The sequence below is a fragment of the Sander lucioperca genome, chromosome 19 (assembly GCF_008315115.2).
Source record: "Sander lucioperca isolate FBNREF2018 chromosome 19, SLUC_FBN_1.2, whole genome shotgun sequence".
NCBI classification, from domain to species: domain Eukaryota; kingdom Metazoa; phylum Chordata; class Actinopteri; order Perciformes; family Percidae; genus Sander; species Sander lucioperca.
Genome location: NC_050191.1, coordinates 13,998,218 through 14,012,668, shown reverse-complemented (window position 1 = coordinate 14,012,668; position 14,451 = coordinate 13,998,218). Strand labels below are relative to the sequence as shown.

The following is a 14,451-nucleotide window of genomic DNA, read 5'->3' as shown; positions in this document are numbered from 1 at the left end:
TGCATGCCGTACAAACTTGTAATGGTTCAGTCATATTGACATGTTTGTCTTCCACCCTTCAAAGTTTGGGTTGCCTATGAATATTTAATAATAATACTAATATAATAATAATACTTTCCATTATATTAATGTCCAAATATTGCTTCCCAGATAACGTGATTTTCAGGCTGTAAAACTGAAGTTATTTCAAGGGCTAAAAATATGAAGACAGGATTTGAACAGAAATATTTACAGGCCTTGGTTTTGGGACACATTCTTTATTTATTTTTTTTAAGATTATTTTGTTGGCATTTTTAGACCTTTATTTTCACAGGACAGATGAAGACAAGAAAGGGGAGAGAGGGGCAATGACATGCAGCAAAGAGCCGCAGGTCGGAGTCGAACCCGTGGCTGCTGCATCGAGGAGTAAATCTCAACATATGTGCGCCTGCTCTACCCACTGAGCTAACCCGGCCGCTTGGGACACATTCTTGATATAGACAAGGATTGAACAAAATCTGAGACAGTGCAACAACAACCTGTAACTCCATTTTAACCCAGAAGACTCCGACAGTGCACAGGCACCTGCCTGATAAATAGCCTATATTAATGAAAAAAAAAAATATATATATATTTCATTGCCAAGACTTATACATTTATCTACTGGAATAGAGCAGTGTAAATATTGCATAAGGCCATCCTCAACCTTACAGTAGGCTACTTGTATAACACGCCATCTGACATGATTTCTGTTCATCAATCAATGATTGTTGTTATGCACTGGGCTAACGTTTGCAGGTTTTAGTTTGCAGGTAGTTAACGTTACAGTTACTGTGATGTAACTTTGGCTATTTTCACTGCATATTCCACAAATAAACGTGCCATAACGGATATGCAATACTAACATTACATTATCACACCAAGTACTCTCAGTCACTTAGCCTGCAAATTCCTAGCTAACAGTTACTAGCGTTAACAAATAGGCTCTAACATGCACAGTAAGCTACTTCAGTTGGCTAACTTGAAAAGTCTGTCTTACCCTTCACATGACTCGAGAGCGCAGAGTCGCCCATTGTGAAAAGCTGCATGTCTTTTTCGCAGACTTTACAAGAGGCAACTTGTGGAGTTTGTCCCCGTTTAATCCATGATTTGTATTTTTCATCTTCCAGCCAACGTTCATTGAAACGACAACGGCCCGGCGATATTAAGAATCCCACTATGGCCACGCCAAGACCCGCCCTTCAATAGCATTTATTGGCCAGGTGTCCATGCTTATGCAAGGTATCATAACCCCATTTGTTCAGGTCCTATCCCCTGACCAATCAGCTATCCTAACCTTAACTACTCAAGGTCTAATGCCTCACCCCAACCAATCGAGCTGCTCCGTAGGGCGGGTCTTGGCGTGGCCATAGTGGGATTCACAAATTTGCCTCCTGGCATGTCAAACATGCACAAGCAAGCAGATTTCATTTTAGGTTCTCCAACAATTTATTTCTCCATTTAATAAACAAACTATTCAGTCAGATAGGTATTTGTTGTGAAATAAATACAGTTACAATTTCAAGCATTTTGAAGCATTTTATCCAAAATTTAAGCACTTTTCAAACCTTGAAAACACAACATCAAAATTCAAGCATTTTCAAAGATTTCAAGCATCTGTACAAACTCCCCTTTCATTTCTTCAGCTGTCCTGTCAATAAAGGCCTAAAAATGCCCCCAAAAAATTATCTTTGACGTCGCAAAAAAGCAACAAAAATGTTGGAAAAAGGCAAAAAAAACACCAGAACAGCGACAAAAATATTGATTTTAAAAACTCAAAAAATGCATCAAAATTAGCGTCCAACAGGTGCCAAAAAAGTTGGAAAAACCCCTGACTAAAACGGAGTGAAAAGTGTAACAAGCAGGTGTACTCTTGCCTAGGCTGCTGCTGCTGCGTGGCTGACCTCTGACCTCTGACCCCCGGGACAGGAAGTCACATGAGCGGCGGCGGCTGCGGTCGGTACCTGGAGGGTGATTTGAGTCGACAGAAGACGCAGCGAGTCAGCAGCTCGGAGGTCTGCAGCCTGGACACTGGGAAGGCCTTTCTACACTCCTCACACTGGAAACACACAACAAGTCATATTTCATACAGTCTGACTCAGTCCCTGTTTCTGTCTTTCCTTCTTTTTGTCTTTAATTCTGTCTTTCTGTCTCTCTGTGTCTCCTCCCATTGTAGAAAGAGTAAAGGATCCAACCAGTTGTGTGTTTAATGGTCTGATCATCTCAGCTGGACTTGTAGGCCGTTATATTGTTGGCTAGTTTACTTTAGAATCAAACATCAGATTTTATAAACTACATGTGTTTAGGGAAATGCAACAACCCAGAGCATTTTTGTTCTCCTATCCCAGAATGCATCTGTGGTGCAGCCAGACAATGCAAGACTACATTTCAACAGCAGAACAACAAAGGATGTCTTGTGTTTTTCACCTTGAGGATGTGGATTCCTGTTCCTTCTGTCCTCCTCTTCTCCAGGACTTGTGGGATTTCCTCCATGTTCTGGATGTTCCATAACCTCACCGTCCTGTCCTACAGAGACACAGGACACTCAGCGGCTCATGTTATAATGCTTCCACATCAGCTGAGTTCAGTGTGAGAGACTAGAGAGGATTTATACCTTGGAGGCAGAGACCACCAACTTCCTGTCAGCACTGATTGACACATCTGTCACCCAATCACTGTGGCCCTGTGACACAGGAAGACAAAAAACATTAAAGATGCCTTTTATTTCAGCAGAGAGAGAGAGAGAGTGTGTGTGTGTGTGTGTCTGTATGTGTGTTTGTGCATGTGTATGTGTGTGTTTGTTTGTGTGTGTGTGTGTGTGTGTGTCTGTGTGTGTGTGTGTGTGTGTGTTACATGGGTTGGAGTAGCCTGTTCAATCTCTATTAGACTATTAATATGGTGTTTTGTAATGTAAATAATTATGAGATGAAATTTGAGGTTAAGTTTGCATTTTCATTTTGGGCCTGAGGTTTTGGGCATTTGGCACGTTGTTGGGTATGAAAGGTTACTAATGTGATTGCTTCTGTAAATTAAATTAATAATTTTCAATGACTCATTGAAATAAAATGATTTTTTAATAAATTCTTTGATTTGAATATTCTTTTGGTAATGCGTCATGTAGGTCTTAAATTTCAATCTTTATGGTCTTAAAATGTCTTAAAAAGGTCTTAAATTTGACTTACTAAAACCTGCAAGAACCCTGAGTAAAAGTACTATTACTTTGAGGAACTTTTACTTAAGTATTAGATTAGATTAGATTCAACTTTATTGTCATTTAGCAGAGTAAAGGTACAGAGCCAATGGAATACAGCTGACATCCAACCAGATGTGCAAAAGAAGTATTAAATAATGTGTGTGTGTGTGTGTGTGTTTGTGTGTGTATGTGTGTGTGTGTCTCACCCTCAGGATGAGAGTCTGGCAGAGGGACAACATATCCCAGAGTGCAACAGTCCTGTCATAGGAGCCAGACACCAGCAGGCTGGCTGTGGAAACATGACAGGAAGATTTCTATTAGCCAAAAAACATAAAACAGAACTAAGAATTAGACTCTTTAGGTTTAGTGTGAGTCAGCCTGTTGAAATGTTCAGTCCTCTGTAGACTATAACTCTACACTCCTCTCCTTGTTTAAATTAACAGTTCTATTCTTTATTTAGTGAATCAAAACATGAGCTTTCTTATAGGCTGCATAATTTGCTTTGTTTTTATTATGAATCTACTGCTGCTCTACACAAGGATAACATGTTCTTAATCAAGAGGAAAACATTCAACTCTGAAGGACTTCCTCCATCTGCTGGAGACTAAATGACATCACAGCATTTCCTGCTGTTTATAACTCAACTGGTGAGATGTAAGTGAAAATGAAAATAGACTTTGACATTGCTGAACGGAGCTGAGACGCCATTACAGGGTGAGAGATCTCTGCTGGAAAACACACGACGGGAAGATCTGAAGCAGTCAAGAGAAGGGACAGTAACTCGGTGAGTCTTGTTTTTGAGAGACATTTAGATACAAAGACAGATGGCTGAGAACACTGATCTTGTTGAAAGTTACCATGAAGGTTTGTGTGTGTGTGTGTGTGTCTGTGTGTGTGCGTTTGTGTTTTGTTTCTGTATGTGTCTGTGTGCCTATGTGTGTGTTTCTGTGCGTGTGTTTCGGAGTGTGTGTGTGCCTGTGTGTGTGTGTGTGTGCGTCTGCTTGTTTCTGCGTGTGTGTGTGTATGTGTCTATGTTTCGGAGTGTGTGTGTGTGTGTGTGTGTCCTGTGTGTGTGTTTGAGAGTGTGTGTGTGTGTTTCAGAGTGTGTGTGTGTGTCTGTGTGTGTGTGTGTGTGTGTGTGTGTGTGCGTGTGTGTGTGTGTTTCAGAGTGTGTGTGTTTGTGTGTGTGTCTGTGTGTGCGTGTGTGTACATATGTGTGTGTGTGTGTGTGTGTGTGTGTGTGTGTGTGCGTGTGTGTGTGTTTCAGAGTGTGTGTGTTTGTGTGTGTGTGTGTGTGTTCTGTGTGTAGGGATGTAACGATTACCGGTGTAACAGTAAACCACGATAAAAATGTTGAAGATAACAATTACCGTTTCCATGTAAACTATGATTATGATCTGGGTGGATTACCACGGTGAGGAAACCGCGTGTTCCCAGCTTAATCTGAGGCTCCTGAAGTTGCTGCCCGGGTGAACTGCGTAGCCTACAGTGAGTTTCTAGAAGTTGGAATCATGGCGTGAGGAGGAGATGACAGCACTCAGGACATTTATCAGCCTTGTAAAAAAGGCCATAGTAACACTACCTCTCTCTCTCCTGAGATGACTGACCAATCAGTGACGAGAGTCATCGCTTTGATCTACCAATCACTGGCGCTCAGACTGGAGAAGGGGACAGAACAGCTGTAAACTGCCTTTTTTCCTTTCCCGTTTTCAGACTTGTTGAAGTGAAGTGTGTAGCCCAGAACATAAGTTTAAACTATTCTGTAGCTTGTTAAACTGTCCTGGGTTTTACTGCCTCGTTATCTGTGTAAACGTTAAAACTACTTTCATATTTCAATAAGTGTTCTGCTACGATGTGGATTAAGTTTTGCCCGTGTTACGACATGACATTTATTTGGAGAGAGAGAGAGAGAGAGAGATATATTATTGCTGTTGCTGTGTTTCTTATTGCATATAGCTGATAGATGTGCAGATTGTTTAATATTACTATTATTATTGTGCAGCCACGTGTTGATATTCAGGTTGTGTTTGCTAGCAAGGTGCAATCACCAGTAAACAGACTAGACAGTAAAAGAAAGGTAAACAGACTAGACAGTAAAAGAAAGGTAAACAGATTAGAGCTGTGGAGCCACGTGCTTAGCTATTAAAGGTGTATTCCACTGTTTGCTCCGTTATGGATATGTGTGCTGTAATCAGAGGTGGGTAGAGTAGCCAAAAATTGTACTCAAGTAAAAGTACTGTTACTTCAAAATCGTGTCAGTGTTTCCTGAGAAAGAAACCATGCCACCGAAAAAGAACCCAGTACAAGCCGAGGAGGTTGACGATATTAAGTGGTCGCTTGATATGCTGACGGAGGAGGTTTCCACTGTCAGACAACAGCAGAAGGCCATCAAGCGCTTGGTGGAGGAAGTGAAGGCTTTAAGACTACAAAACATCGAGAAGGAAAAGAGGATTATGCAGCTGGAAAATTGGGTGGAGGATCTGGAACAATACACCAGAATAAATAACATCATAGTCACCGGTTTGGAGATCAAACACCGATCATACGCCCGGGCGACGACAACGCTGAACGGGGGGGAGATGAGCGAGCAAGATGCTACATCGGTTGAGCAACAGGTGACGGCATTCCTCCACTCTAAAGGGATAGAGTTGGACAGGGGCTACATTGAGGCCTGTCACACTCTCCCCCGAAGAAACAAGACGGACAAACCAGCCACAGTCATTCGTTTCACCAACAGGAAACATAAAACTGAACTACTGAAACAGGGAAGACGGCTGAAGGGCACGGATGTGTACTTGAATGAACACTTGACCAAGAAAAACGCGGACATTGCCAGAAAGGCCCGACTCCTCAGATGGAACAAGAAAATACAATCCACATGGACTGCAAACTGCAAAATATTCATCAAGCTGAATGGAACACCAGAGCAAGCTAAAGTTCTAGTCATTAGGGACTTGGAGGAGCTGGATAATACCAATGAGACATGATGATAAGGTAACAGCTTTTACACCCAGTAGAAAGAATTCATCGGCATCCGGACTAGATACCTTTTCATATACAGAGTATAAAATGCAGGACATAGAACATAATATTGATCCAGAAAATAATTTACTAAGCAATATCAATACCAGCTGCAGTTATTATACAGAGATGAAATTTAATAAAACTTTCCAACTAGAACATAATATATCAATTATCCACTTTAACAGCAGAAGCCTATATTCCAACTACAATAGCATTAAAACATATTTAAGCCAATTTAAGAATCAATTCAACATCATAGCAATATCAGAGACCTGGATCAAAACTGAGAAAGGTGTGGACTTTGAGATTGACGGCTACGAACTGAATTATAAAAACAGAGTGAATAGAAGTGGAGGGGGTGTGGCAATATACGTGGATAAAAGATTGAATTATAAGGTGGTGGAGAGTATGACAGCAGCTGTTGATGATTTGCTAGAATGTATTACAGTAGAAATTTGTATGGAAAGGACAACAAATATTGTTGTGAGCTGTATATACAGAACTCCTGGATCAAATATTGAGATATTTAAAGAGTGGATGGAAAATAATTTTACAAAAACATTGCAAAAGATCATGTTCTTATGTGGAGATTATAACATTGACCTATTAAATCAAAAAAAGCATAAAATGACAGAAGATTTCATAAATACAATATATAGTATGGGCTTATATCCAACTATCACCAGACCCAGTAGAATTACAGCTCATTGTGCTACATTAATAGACAATATATTCACGAACGATATGGAAAACAATGTAGACAGCGGGCTATTATATAATGACATAACTGATCATTTACCTGTTTTCATCGTCTATCACTGTAATTATAGGAAACCCATGGACATTAGGCATCTCAAATACAAAAGAGTAAGAACTGCGGAAAACATAAATGCTTTTAAGGAAGAGTTACTGAAACAAAACTGGAAAATATTATATGAAGAAAATGACATTGATAAAGCATACAATGGATTTCTAAAAACTTTTACAACATTGTATGACAAAAATTGTCCTGTAAAACAATACAGTGATAGACAAAGTAAAACAAATAGCCCATGGATCACTAAGAGTTTATTGAATGCCTGCAAAAAGAAAAATACATTGTATAGAAAACTTATCAAGTATCGCACCCCAGATGCAGAAAATAAATATAAAAAGTATAGAAATAAATTAACTAATATTATGAGGATATGCAAGAAAGAATACTATAATAAAATATTAGATGACAATAAAAATAACATGAAAGGTCTATGCAATATTCTAAATAGTATTATTAGAAATGGAACTAAAAATGGGAAGGCAAGTTACCCAGAAGTTTATATTGAAAATGACAAGAAAATAGAAAACATGGAAGATGTGGTTAGTGGTTTTAACATTTTTTTTGTAAATGTGGGACCAGATTTAGCTGAAAAAATAAAAAATACAGAAATAACAGAAGGGGTAAAATCTGATCTGTGGAATTGTAATCCGACCTCTATTTTCCTTAGAGCCGTGGAAAGTAATGAAATAATAAACACTGTAAAAAAATTGTAAAAGCAAATGTTCCACGGATTGGAATAATATTGATATGAGTATAATAAAACAAGTTGTTGAAGAAATTGCTGAACCACTAACTCATATTTGTAACTTGTCTTTTCAATCTGGTAAATTTCCAAACAAAATGAAAATAGCAAAAGTAATACCAGTATATAAAACTGGGGATAGACACCTTTTCACAAATTACAGGCCTGTTTCTATACTCCCCCAGTTCTCCAAAATCCTTGAAAAGCTTTTTACAGAAAGACTTGATAATTTTATCGAACATCCAAGCTTCTAGTGGACAGTCAATATGGATTCCGGGCAGATAGATCAACAACTTTGGCACTAATGGAATTAGTTGAGGAAATCACAAATTGCGTAGATAAAAAGAAACATGTAGTGGGAATTTTTATAGATCTAAAGAAAGCATTTGACACCATAAATCATGACATTTTATTACATAAATTAGAGAAATATGGTATCAGAGGAGTTGGATTGGAATGGGTGAGTAGCTACTTAACAAACAGGCAACAATTTGTAGAAATTGGGGATCATAAATCAACATACATGAACATAACATGTGGGGTACCACAGGGGTCGGTCTTAGGACCAAAGCTTTTCATAATTTACATCAATGATATATGCAGGGTATCGGATATACTAAAATGTATTCTATTTGCGGATGATACAAATATTTTCTGTTCTGGTGATAATTTACAGCAGCTTATGGTGATGATCACATCAGAAATTGTCAAATTAAAACTGTGGTTTGATGTAAATAAACTGTCATTAAATATAAGCAAAACAAAGATAATGTTATTTGGAAAACATAAAACTAACTGTCAAGTAGAAATACAAATCGATAACATAAGTATTGAAAGAGTATATGAAAATAAATTTCTTGATGTGATTTTAGACCACAAAATCTGCTGGAAACCTCACATAAACCATGTCAAAGCAAAACTAGCAAAGACGATAGCAATAATAAATAAATCAAGACATATTTTAGACAATAAATCATTACATACTCTGTATAATACACTCATACAGCCATATCTAAGTTACTGTGTGGAAATCTGGGGACATACATACAAAACCAACCTACAGCCGTTATGCACATTACAAAAGAAAGTAGTCAGAATCATAAATAATGTTGGATACCTGGAGCACACAAGTCCTTTATTCTTCAAGTCACACATTCTGAAATTCATTGATCTGGTTAAATTTAAGACGGCACAAATCATGTTCAAAGCAAGAAATAATTTACTTCCAGGAAATTTACAAAAAATGTTTATGGAAAGACAGGGTGGGTATAACCTGAGAGAACAAATAAACTTTAAAAAAACTCAAAATAAGAACAACTTTAAAAAGTATGTGCATCACAATTGGTGGGGTGAGTTTGTGGAATGGGCTAGACCAGGGGCCTGTTTCACAAAAGCAGAATATATAAATCCAGGATAACTGATAAAGCGAGGCTTGACCTAGTCTAATCTGTGCATCCTGGCTTGGTGCATTTCACGAAGGCCAAGCCAGGCTGAGGAGGAGAGACTAGGTTGAGCCAGGATGAAGTAATTCAGATAGATGCACGTCCACGGCTTTCCTCAAAAGACCGCGAGGTCGATCACAGATTTACTGATGCCAAAATGGAGAATACGCATTGTACATACTTTATACAGAGTGAGCAGCAGCTTCTTGTGGAAGTCTGATGACGTGAAACACATTATTTGTATAAAAATAAAAGAAACACGGCCGCTGTAATGAAACAGCGAGAGAAAGAGTAGCAGACGATCACGGACCGACTGAATTTGTAAGCAGCCTAAACATATACATTAACTGACCACTGCTCTGAACTGAAACCGTCATAATCATTCCATTCAAGGATTAGGTTACTAATCATTTGCACAAATTAACAGTTGTACTCTTTGCCTTAAAAGTAAGCAGAAGATAATGTTACTCAGGAAATTTACCATGAAGATCAATTTTCTACAATGCTAGAGTATGATGCATAAATATCTCTTTCACTCTGTTCCTCCCTCTCTCTCATGGGTTAAAATATAAATTTCCTAAGTCATATTATCTTCCACTGCTCGCGTTTAATGCAAAGTGTACAACTGTTTGTTTTTGCAGATGACAAGGGACTCATTGAATGGTTTCAGTTAAGAGCAGTAGTTCATAAATGTATATTTTTAGACTATCATTCAGTCGGTGCGCTATTATCTGCCACGCTTTTTCTCGCGTTTTTTTTATTTTTTATAGAGGACGAGTTTCCTTCTCTACATATCATATTCCTTGCACCCTTGTATATATGGACATAGAAAATAAAGACAGTGAAGAAATTGGACTCTAAAATCTATAAAGATAATTAAGTGATAAATTCCATGCACACTGTAAACATGAATGGAACAGAGTATATTCATCAGTTATTTCCCCCCCAGCAAAACATAAGGTCAAAAACCATTGGGGTGTCCTCTCCCTGTTGTTACATGAATGTACAGTAGCCTACAACACTAGATAGTTACTGGTCCAGTGAACTAAGACTATAATTTGGGAGGATTGTACAATTAGGATATGTTCTTTAAATTGTACAATGCTCCCAAATTATAGTCCCAGTTTACTGGACAACACACTTTGTGTGCTAAGAATGCCAAATACAATGCACATGGAAGAGGAACAAACATTATCCTTATTGTTAAAGAATTAAAAAAAAAAATGAATCAACTAAAATAATTCGAGGTGCATTGGTCAACTATAGAAATGTACAGCGTTGTATGTGTTGCCCTTAGTAACAGACTTCATTTAAAACACATTTGAAATTGTATCAGCCTTTTCTAATTATCTCAACAACTGTCATAATATATTCATCAAACTTCTAACAACAATATGAACAGCAGTCTTCATACAGCAATATAACAGTAACAATGACTGTCACATGAATAATTATAATTTAAAACTTTAAATAATAGCAGTACTTAAATGAACAGCAATATGCACCTGTTGTATTTTAATCCAGGCTGATAACAATAGGGTAAAACCACTGCTGGGTGATCAGAAAAGGCTCCAGGATTAAATAAATCCTGGCTGTTAGCCTGGTCAGGAGCAGGCTAGCTGTACAGAATAAATCTCCATGGTGATTTATGTGCCTCCACTTTCATGAAACCGAGTCAAGGCTTAAATCATCCAGGATAACTGATAAATCCTGGCTTAATCCCTTATCTTGGTTTTGTGAAACAGGCCCCAGGTGCTTAAACATTGTACAAACATAACAAAGTTTAAAAAGTTATATAAAAACACTTTATTAAAAGGATATGAAGAGGAAGACAGATGATGGTGAAAGGGGGTTAGTGTATGGATTGTTAGGATGATGGATTTTCGGAAATGGATTGTTGATGTACTCAAAATGTAAATAAATAAACAAAAGGGCTTGGTATGTGAAGAATTAGAGATGTATTGTTGTGTATATTCATTATCCTGTTGTAAAAATATATGATATATAAAGAAATGATTTAAAGTGAATCAGGGGTAGGAAACTTTACAAGCTTCGGCTTCATCCTGCTCCTTTTCGGACAAATTTTTTAAATCAAAAATGGTAATAGTATTTTTAATATTACTTGTAAACACTGGATGGAGATTGTTCCTTTTCCTTTGGTGTGTTGCTACACACTTTTATTTTATAGATATATTTATATATGTGTATTTGTATATATATGCATGTGTATGTATGTATGTATATGTATATATGGGTACATGCTGTATGTGTATATGTATTTTTAGTTTTGTTCGAAATAAAAATAAATGAAATGAAAATGAAATGAAATTTTATTTTAGCCTTTGCACTTTTTGCCTCTGCATCCCTTTCGTTTCAGACCCTCCACTCAGCCTTTGGGCCACGCCTTCTCATTTACATACACTTTTGAAATCCCAAATGCTAAATCCAAATGAAAATGCCAAATGCTAAATCCAAATGGAAAGGCCAAATACTAAATCCAAATGGAAAGGCCAAATGCTAAATCCAAATCGAAAAGGTGAATCTTAAAATGTCGAAGGATAGATAGATAGAAAAGATAGATCTCTATTTGAGATTTTAATTTAAACATTTCCATTTAAGCTTTTCCATTTCACATTTTGAGTTTATTTGATGCTTCTCTTTTCTTATTTCCATTGCAATTTTCAATCAATCAAAGATTTCAGTTTAAGCATTTACATTTAAGCTTTGCATTTTAAATTTGACTTTTTGCATTGCACTTTACATTTTCAAATTATCACGTTACATTTCATCTTTGCTTTTTCAGTTTCCTTTTTCTTTTTTAAATTCAATTATGGATTTTTCCTAGTAGCGTAGGAAAATAATAATATTTTTAATTTGATCTCGCTTCGTTTTTCTCTTTGGACTCATGGAATTATGAATAAATATATCCTCCATAACCCAACACTAAACAACTCTGATTAATAGAAGTGTAACTTAAGAGAGAGATGTATATTTAGTCCGACTGGGTGAAATGAACACTGTCATGCAGCATGTTTTCTGTTACAGTTGCTGAGAAATAAAAATGTTGTCAAACTGGTGTTGAACTGTTCAGTCCTCTGTAGACTATAACTCTACAGTCCTCTCCTTGTTTGTGGCATTTTAATTAGCATTTCTATTCTTTATTTTGTGAATCAAAACATGAGCTTTGTTACAGGCTGCATATTCTACATTTTAGTTTTGAAACAATGTTTGAAATGTGTTCTTAATCAAGAGGAAAACATTCAACTCTGAATGACTGCCTATATCTGCTGGTGACTAAATGACATGACAGCATTTCCTGCTGTTTATAACTCAACTAGTGAGAGGTAAGTGAAAATGAAAGTAGATTTTGACATTCCTGAACGGAGCTGTGACGCCATTACAGGGTGAGAGATCTCTGCTGGAAAACACACGATGGGAAGATTTGAAGCAGTCAAGAGAAGGGACAGTAACTCGGTGAGTCTTGTTTTTGAGAGACATTTAGATACAAAGACAGCTGGCTGAGAAAACTGCTCTTGTTGAAAGTTACCCATGAAGGTTTGTCTGTCTGTGTGTGTGTGCCTATGTGTGAGTGTGTGTGCAATGTTGAAGATAACAATTACCGTTTTCATTTAAAATATCATTATGATCTCGATGGATTACCACGGTGAGGAAACCGCGTGTTCCCAGCTTAATCTGAGGATCCTGAAGTTGCTGAAGAGAATCAGACAGACAAAAATACAAAATAAATATCTTTAGGCAAATTATAGTTCATCCAATCAATAAAATAACTTAAAATGAATGAATTAATTACAAAATAGCTTAAATTAAAACAATACAGGTAAATTCAAGTACTTAAAAAATAAAATAATACTAAATAAAAATAAATAAGCACAAGTAACACAAATTTCCAAACCTTTATATTTTTTTACCAGGCTCTGGAGGCAGAACTAGAACAAGGTAATGGAGCTGCTGTTTGGTACTTGTACTAAGGTAAACATGCTTGTACTAAGGTAAACATGGTTGTACTAAGGTAAACATGCTTGTACTAAGGTAAACATGCTTGTACTAAGGTAAACATGCTTTCATTATGAGGCCAGGGGTGTTCCTCCTCATCTGTGTCTGCATCGCCGACGGTTGATTCTGACATTTTTGTTTTGCTACGACTGTAAAGCTAACCCGTCCCGCCGCTGAGATTGAGTTTGGTCGCGTGACGAGACTGCACAACTACGTTTGATTGGTGAGACACAGTCACGTGGTCGAGCCTTTAGCGGAAGTCTCTCTCTGTCATAATAAAACATTAAAATGAGGCGTACGCAGGGGGATAAAAACAATGACGCGTAGAATACCAAAGAGGTAAAAAGAAAAGTAACGAGCTCATTGTAGCCTAATGTAGCGGAGTAAGAGTACAGTTTCTTCTTCACAAATCTACTCAAGTAAAAGTAAAAAGTATAGTGATTTAAAACTACTCCTAGAAGTATATTTCTTTCAAAAACTTACTCAAGTAAATGTAACGGAGTAAATGTAACTCATTACTACCCACCTCTGGCTGTAATAGATGGGGCTTATTCTCATATTATTTTTGTTACTGAGCAATAATATGTTACATTTATGTTAATTATTACAGAGAAATTAATTTAATTCTTAGTATTGTTTCTTGTATGCTGGTGACTATAACATTTAGTTTTTGGTAAATAATGTTCATAGTAAGTCAGATGTTTATTAATGTGCGTTATTATTTGCTTATATTTCAGAACCACATCTTCACATGTAACGTCAAATACTACTTCATAGTTAACTTCATGTTGGAGTTGTTAATAAATCTTCCTGGATCTCAGAGTCAGACATCTCTGGTCCAAGTTCTTACTGGACCCCCTACAGCGGGCCGATGTTTCAGCAGACAGTTTTCAATAATTTTTACAAGCCTGTTGCCTATATTTTTGTAATTTAATAACCTGTTACACTTTTTGAAACTATTTTAGCTTGTTTAGCCTATCAGTGCTTTCTGAACATATCGAACACACTTTTAAAAATACAGCGATAATACTGAAAACCGTGATCATTTTGGACACTATAACTGTGAGGTTAAATTTTCATACTGTTACATCCCTACCTGTGTGTGTGTGTGTGTGTGTGTGTGTGTGTGTGTGTGTGTGTGTGTTTCTGTGTATGTATCTATGTACGTTTGTGTGTGTGTTTGTGTGTGTATCTGTGCATG

The 14,451-nt window shown here is 37.1% G+C and overlaps 2 protein-coding genes across 4 annotated transcripts in view; one reads left to right on the top strand and one right to left on the bottom strand.

The window, feature by feature from the left end:
• Positions 1-1,871: 1,871 nt before the first annotated feature.
• LOC116063107 (WD repeat-containing protein 88-like) overlaps positions 1,872-14,451 on the bottom strand; it is an 83,129-nt gene continuing 70,549 nt past the window's right edge. The window contains exons 13-15 of the mRNA XM_035995186.1: positions 2,633-2,701; positions 2,446-2,544; positions 1,872-2,077 (exon numbers count right to left, since the gene is read on the bottom strand). Coding sequence (XP_035851079.1) covers positions 1,952-2,077; positions 2,446-2,544; positions 2,633-2,701 — 294 coding nt within the window. The 3' untranslated portion in view covers positions 1,872-1,951. The remainder of the gene's footprint in view (positions 2,078-2,445; positions 2,545-2,632; positions 2,702-14,451) is intronic.
• The window catches only part of LOC116063105 (nuclear factor 7, brain-like), a 61,661-nt gene continuing 59,828 nt past the window's right edge, over positions 12,619-14,451 (top strand). For all 3 annotated transcript variants that reach the window (XR_004895858.1, XR_004895857.1, XM_035995187.1), the window contains exon 1: positions 12,619-12,710. The gene's annotated coding sequence lies outside the window, so the exon portion shown is untranslated. The remainder of the gene's footprint in view (positions 12,711-14,451) is intronic.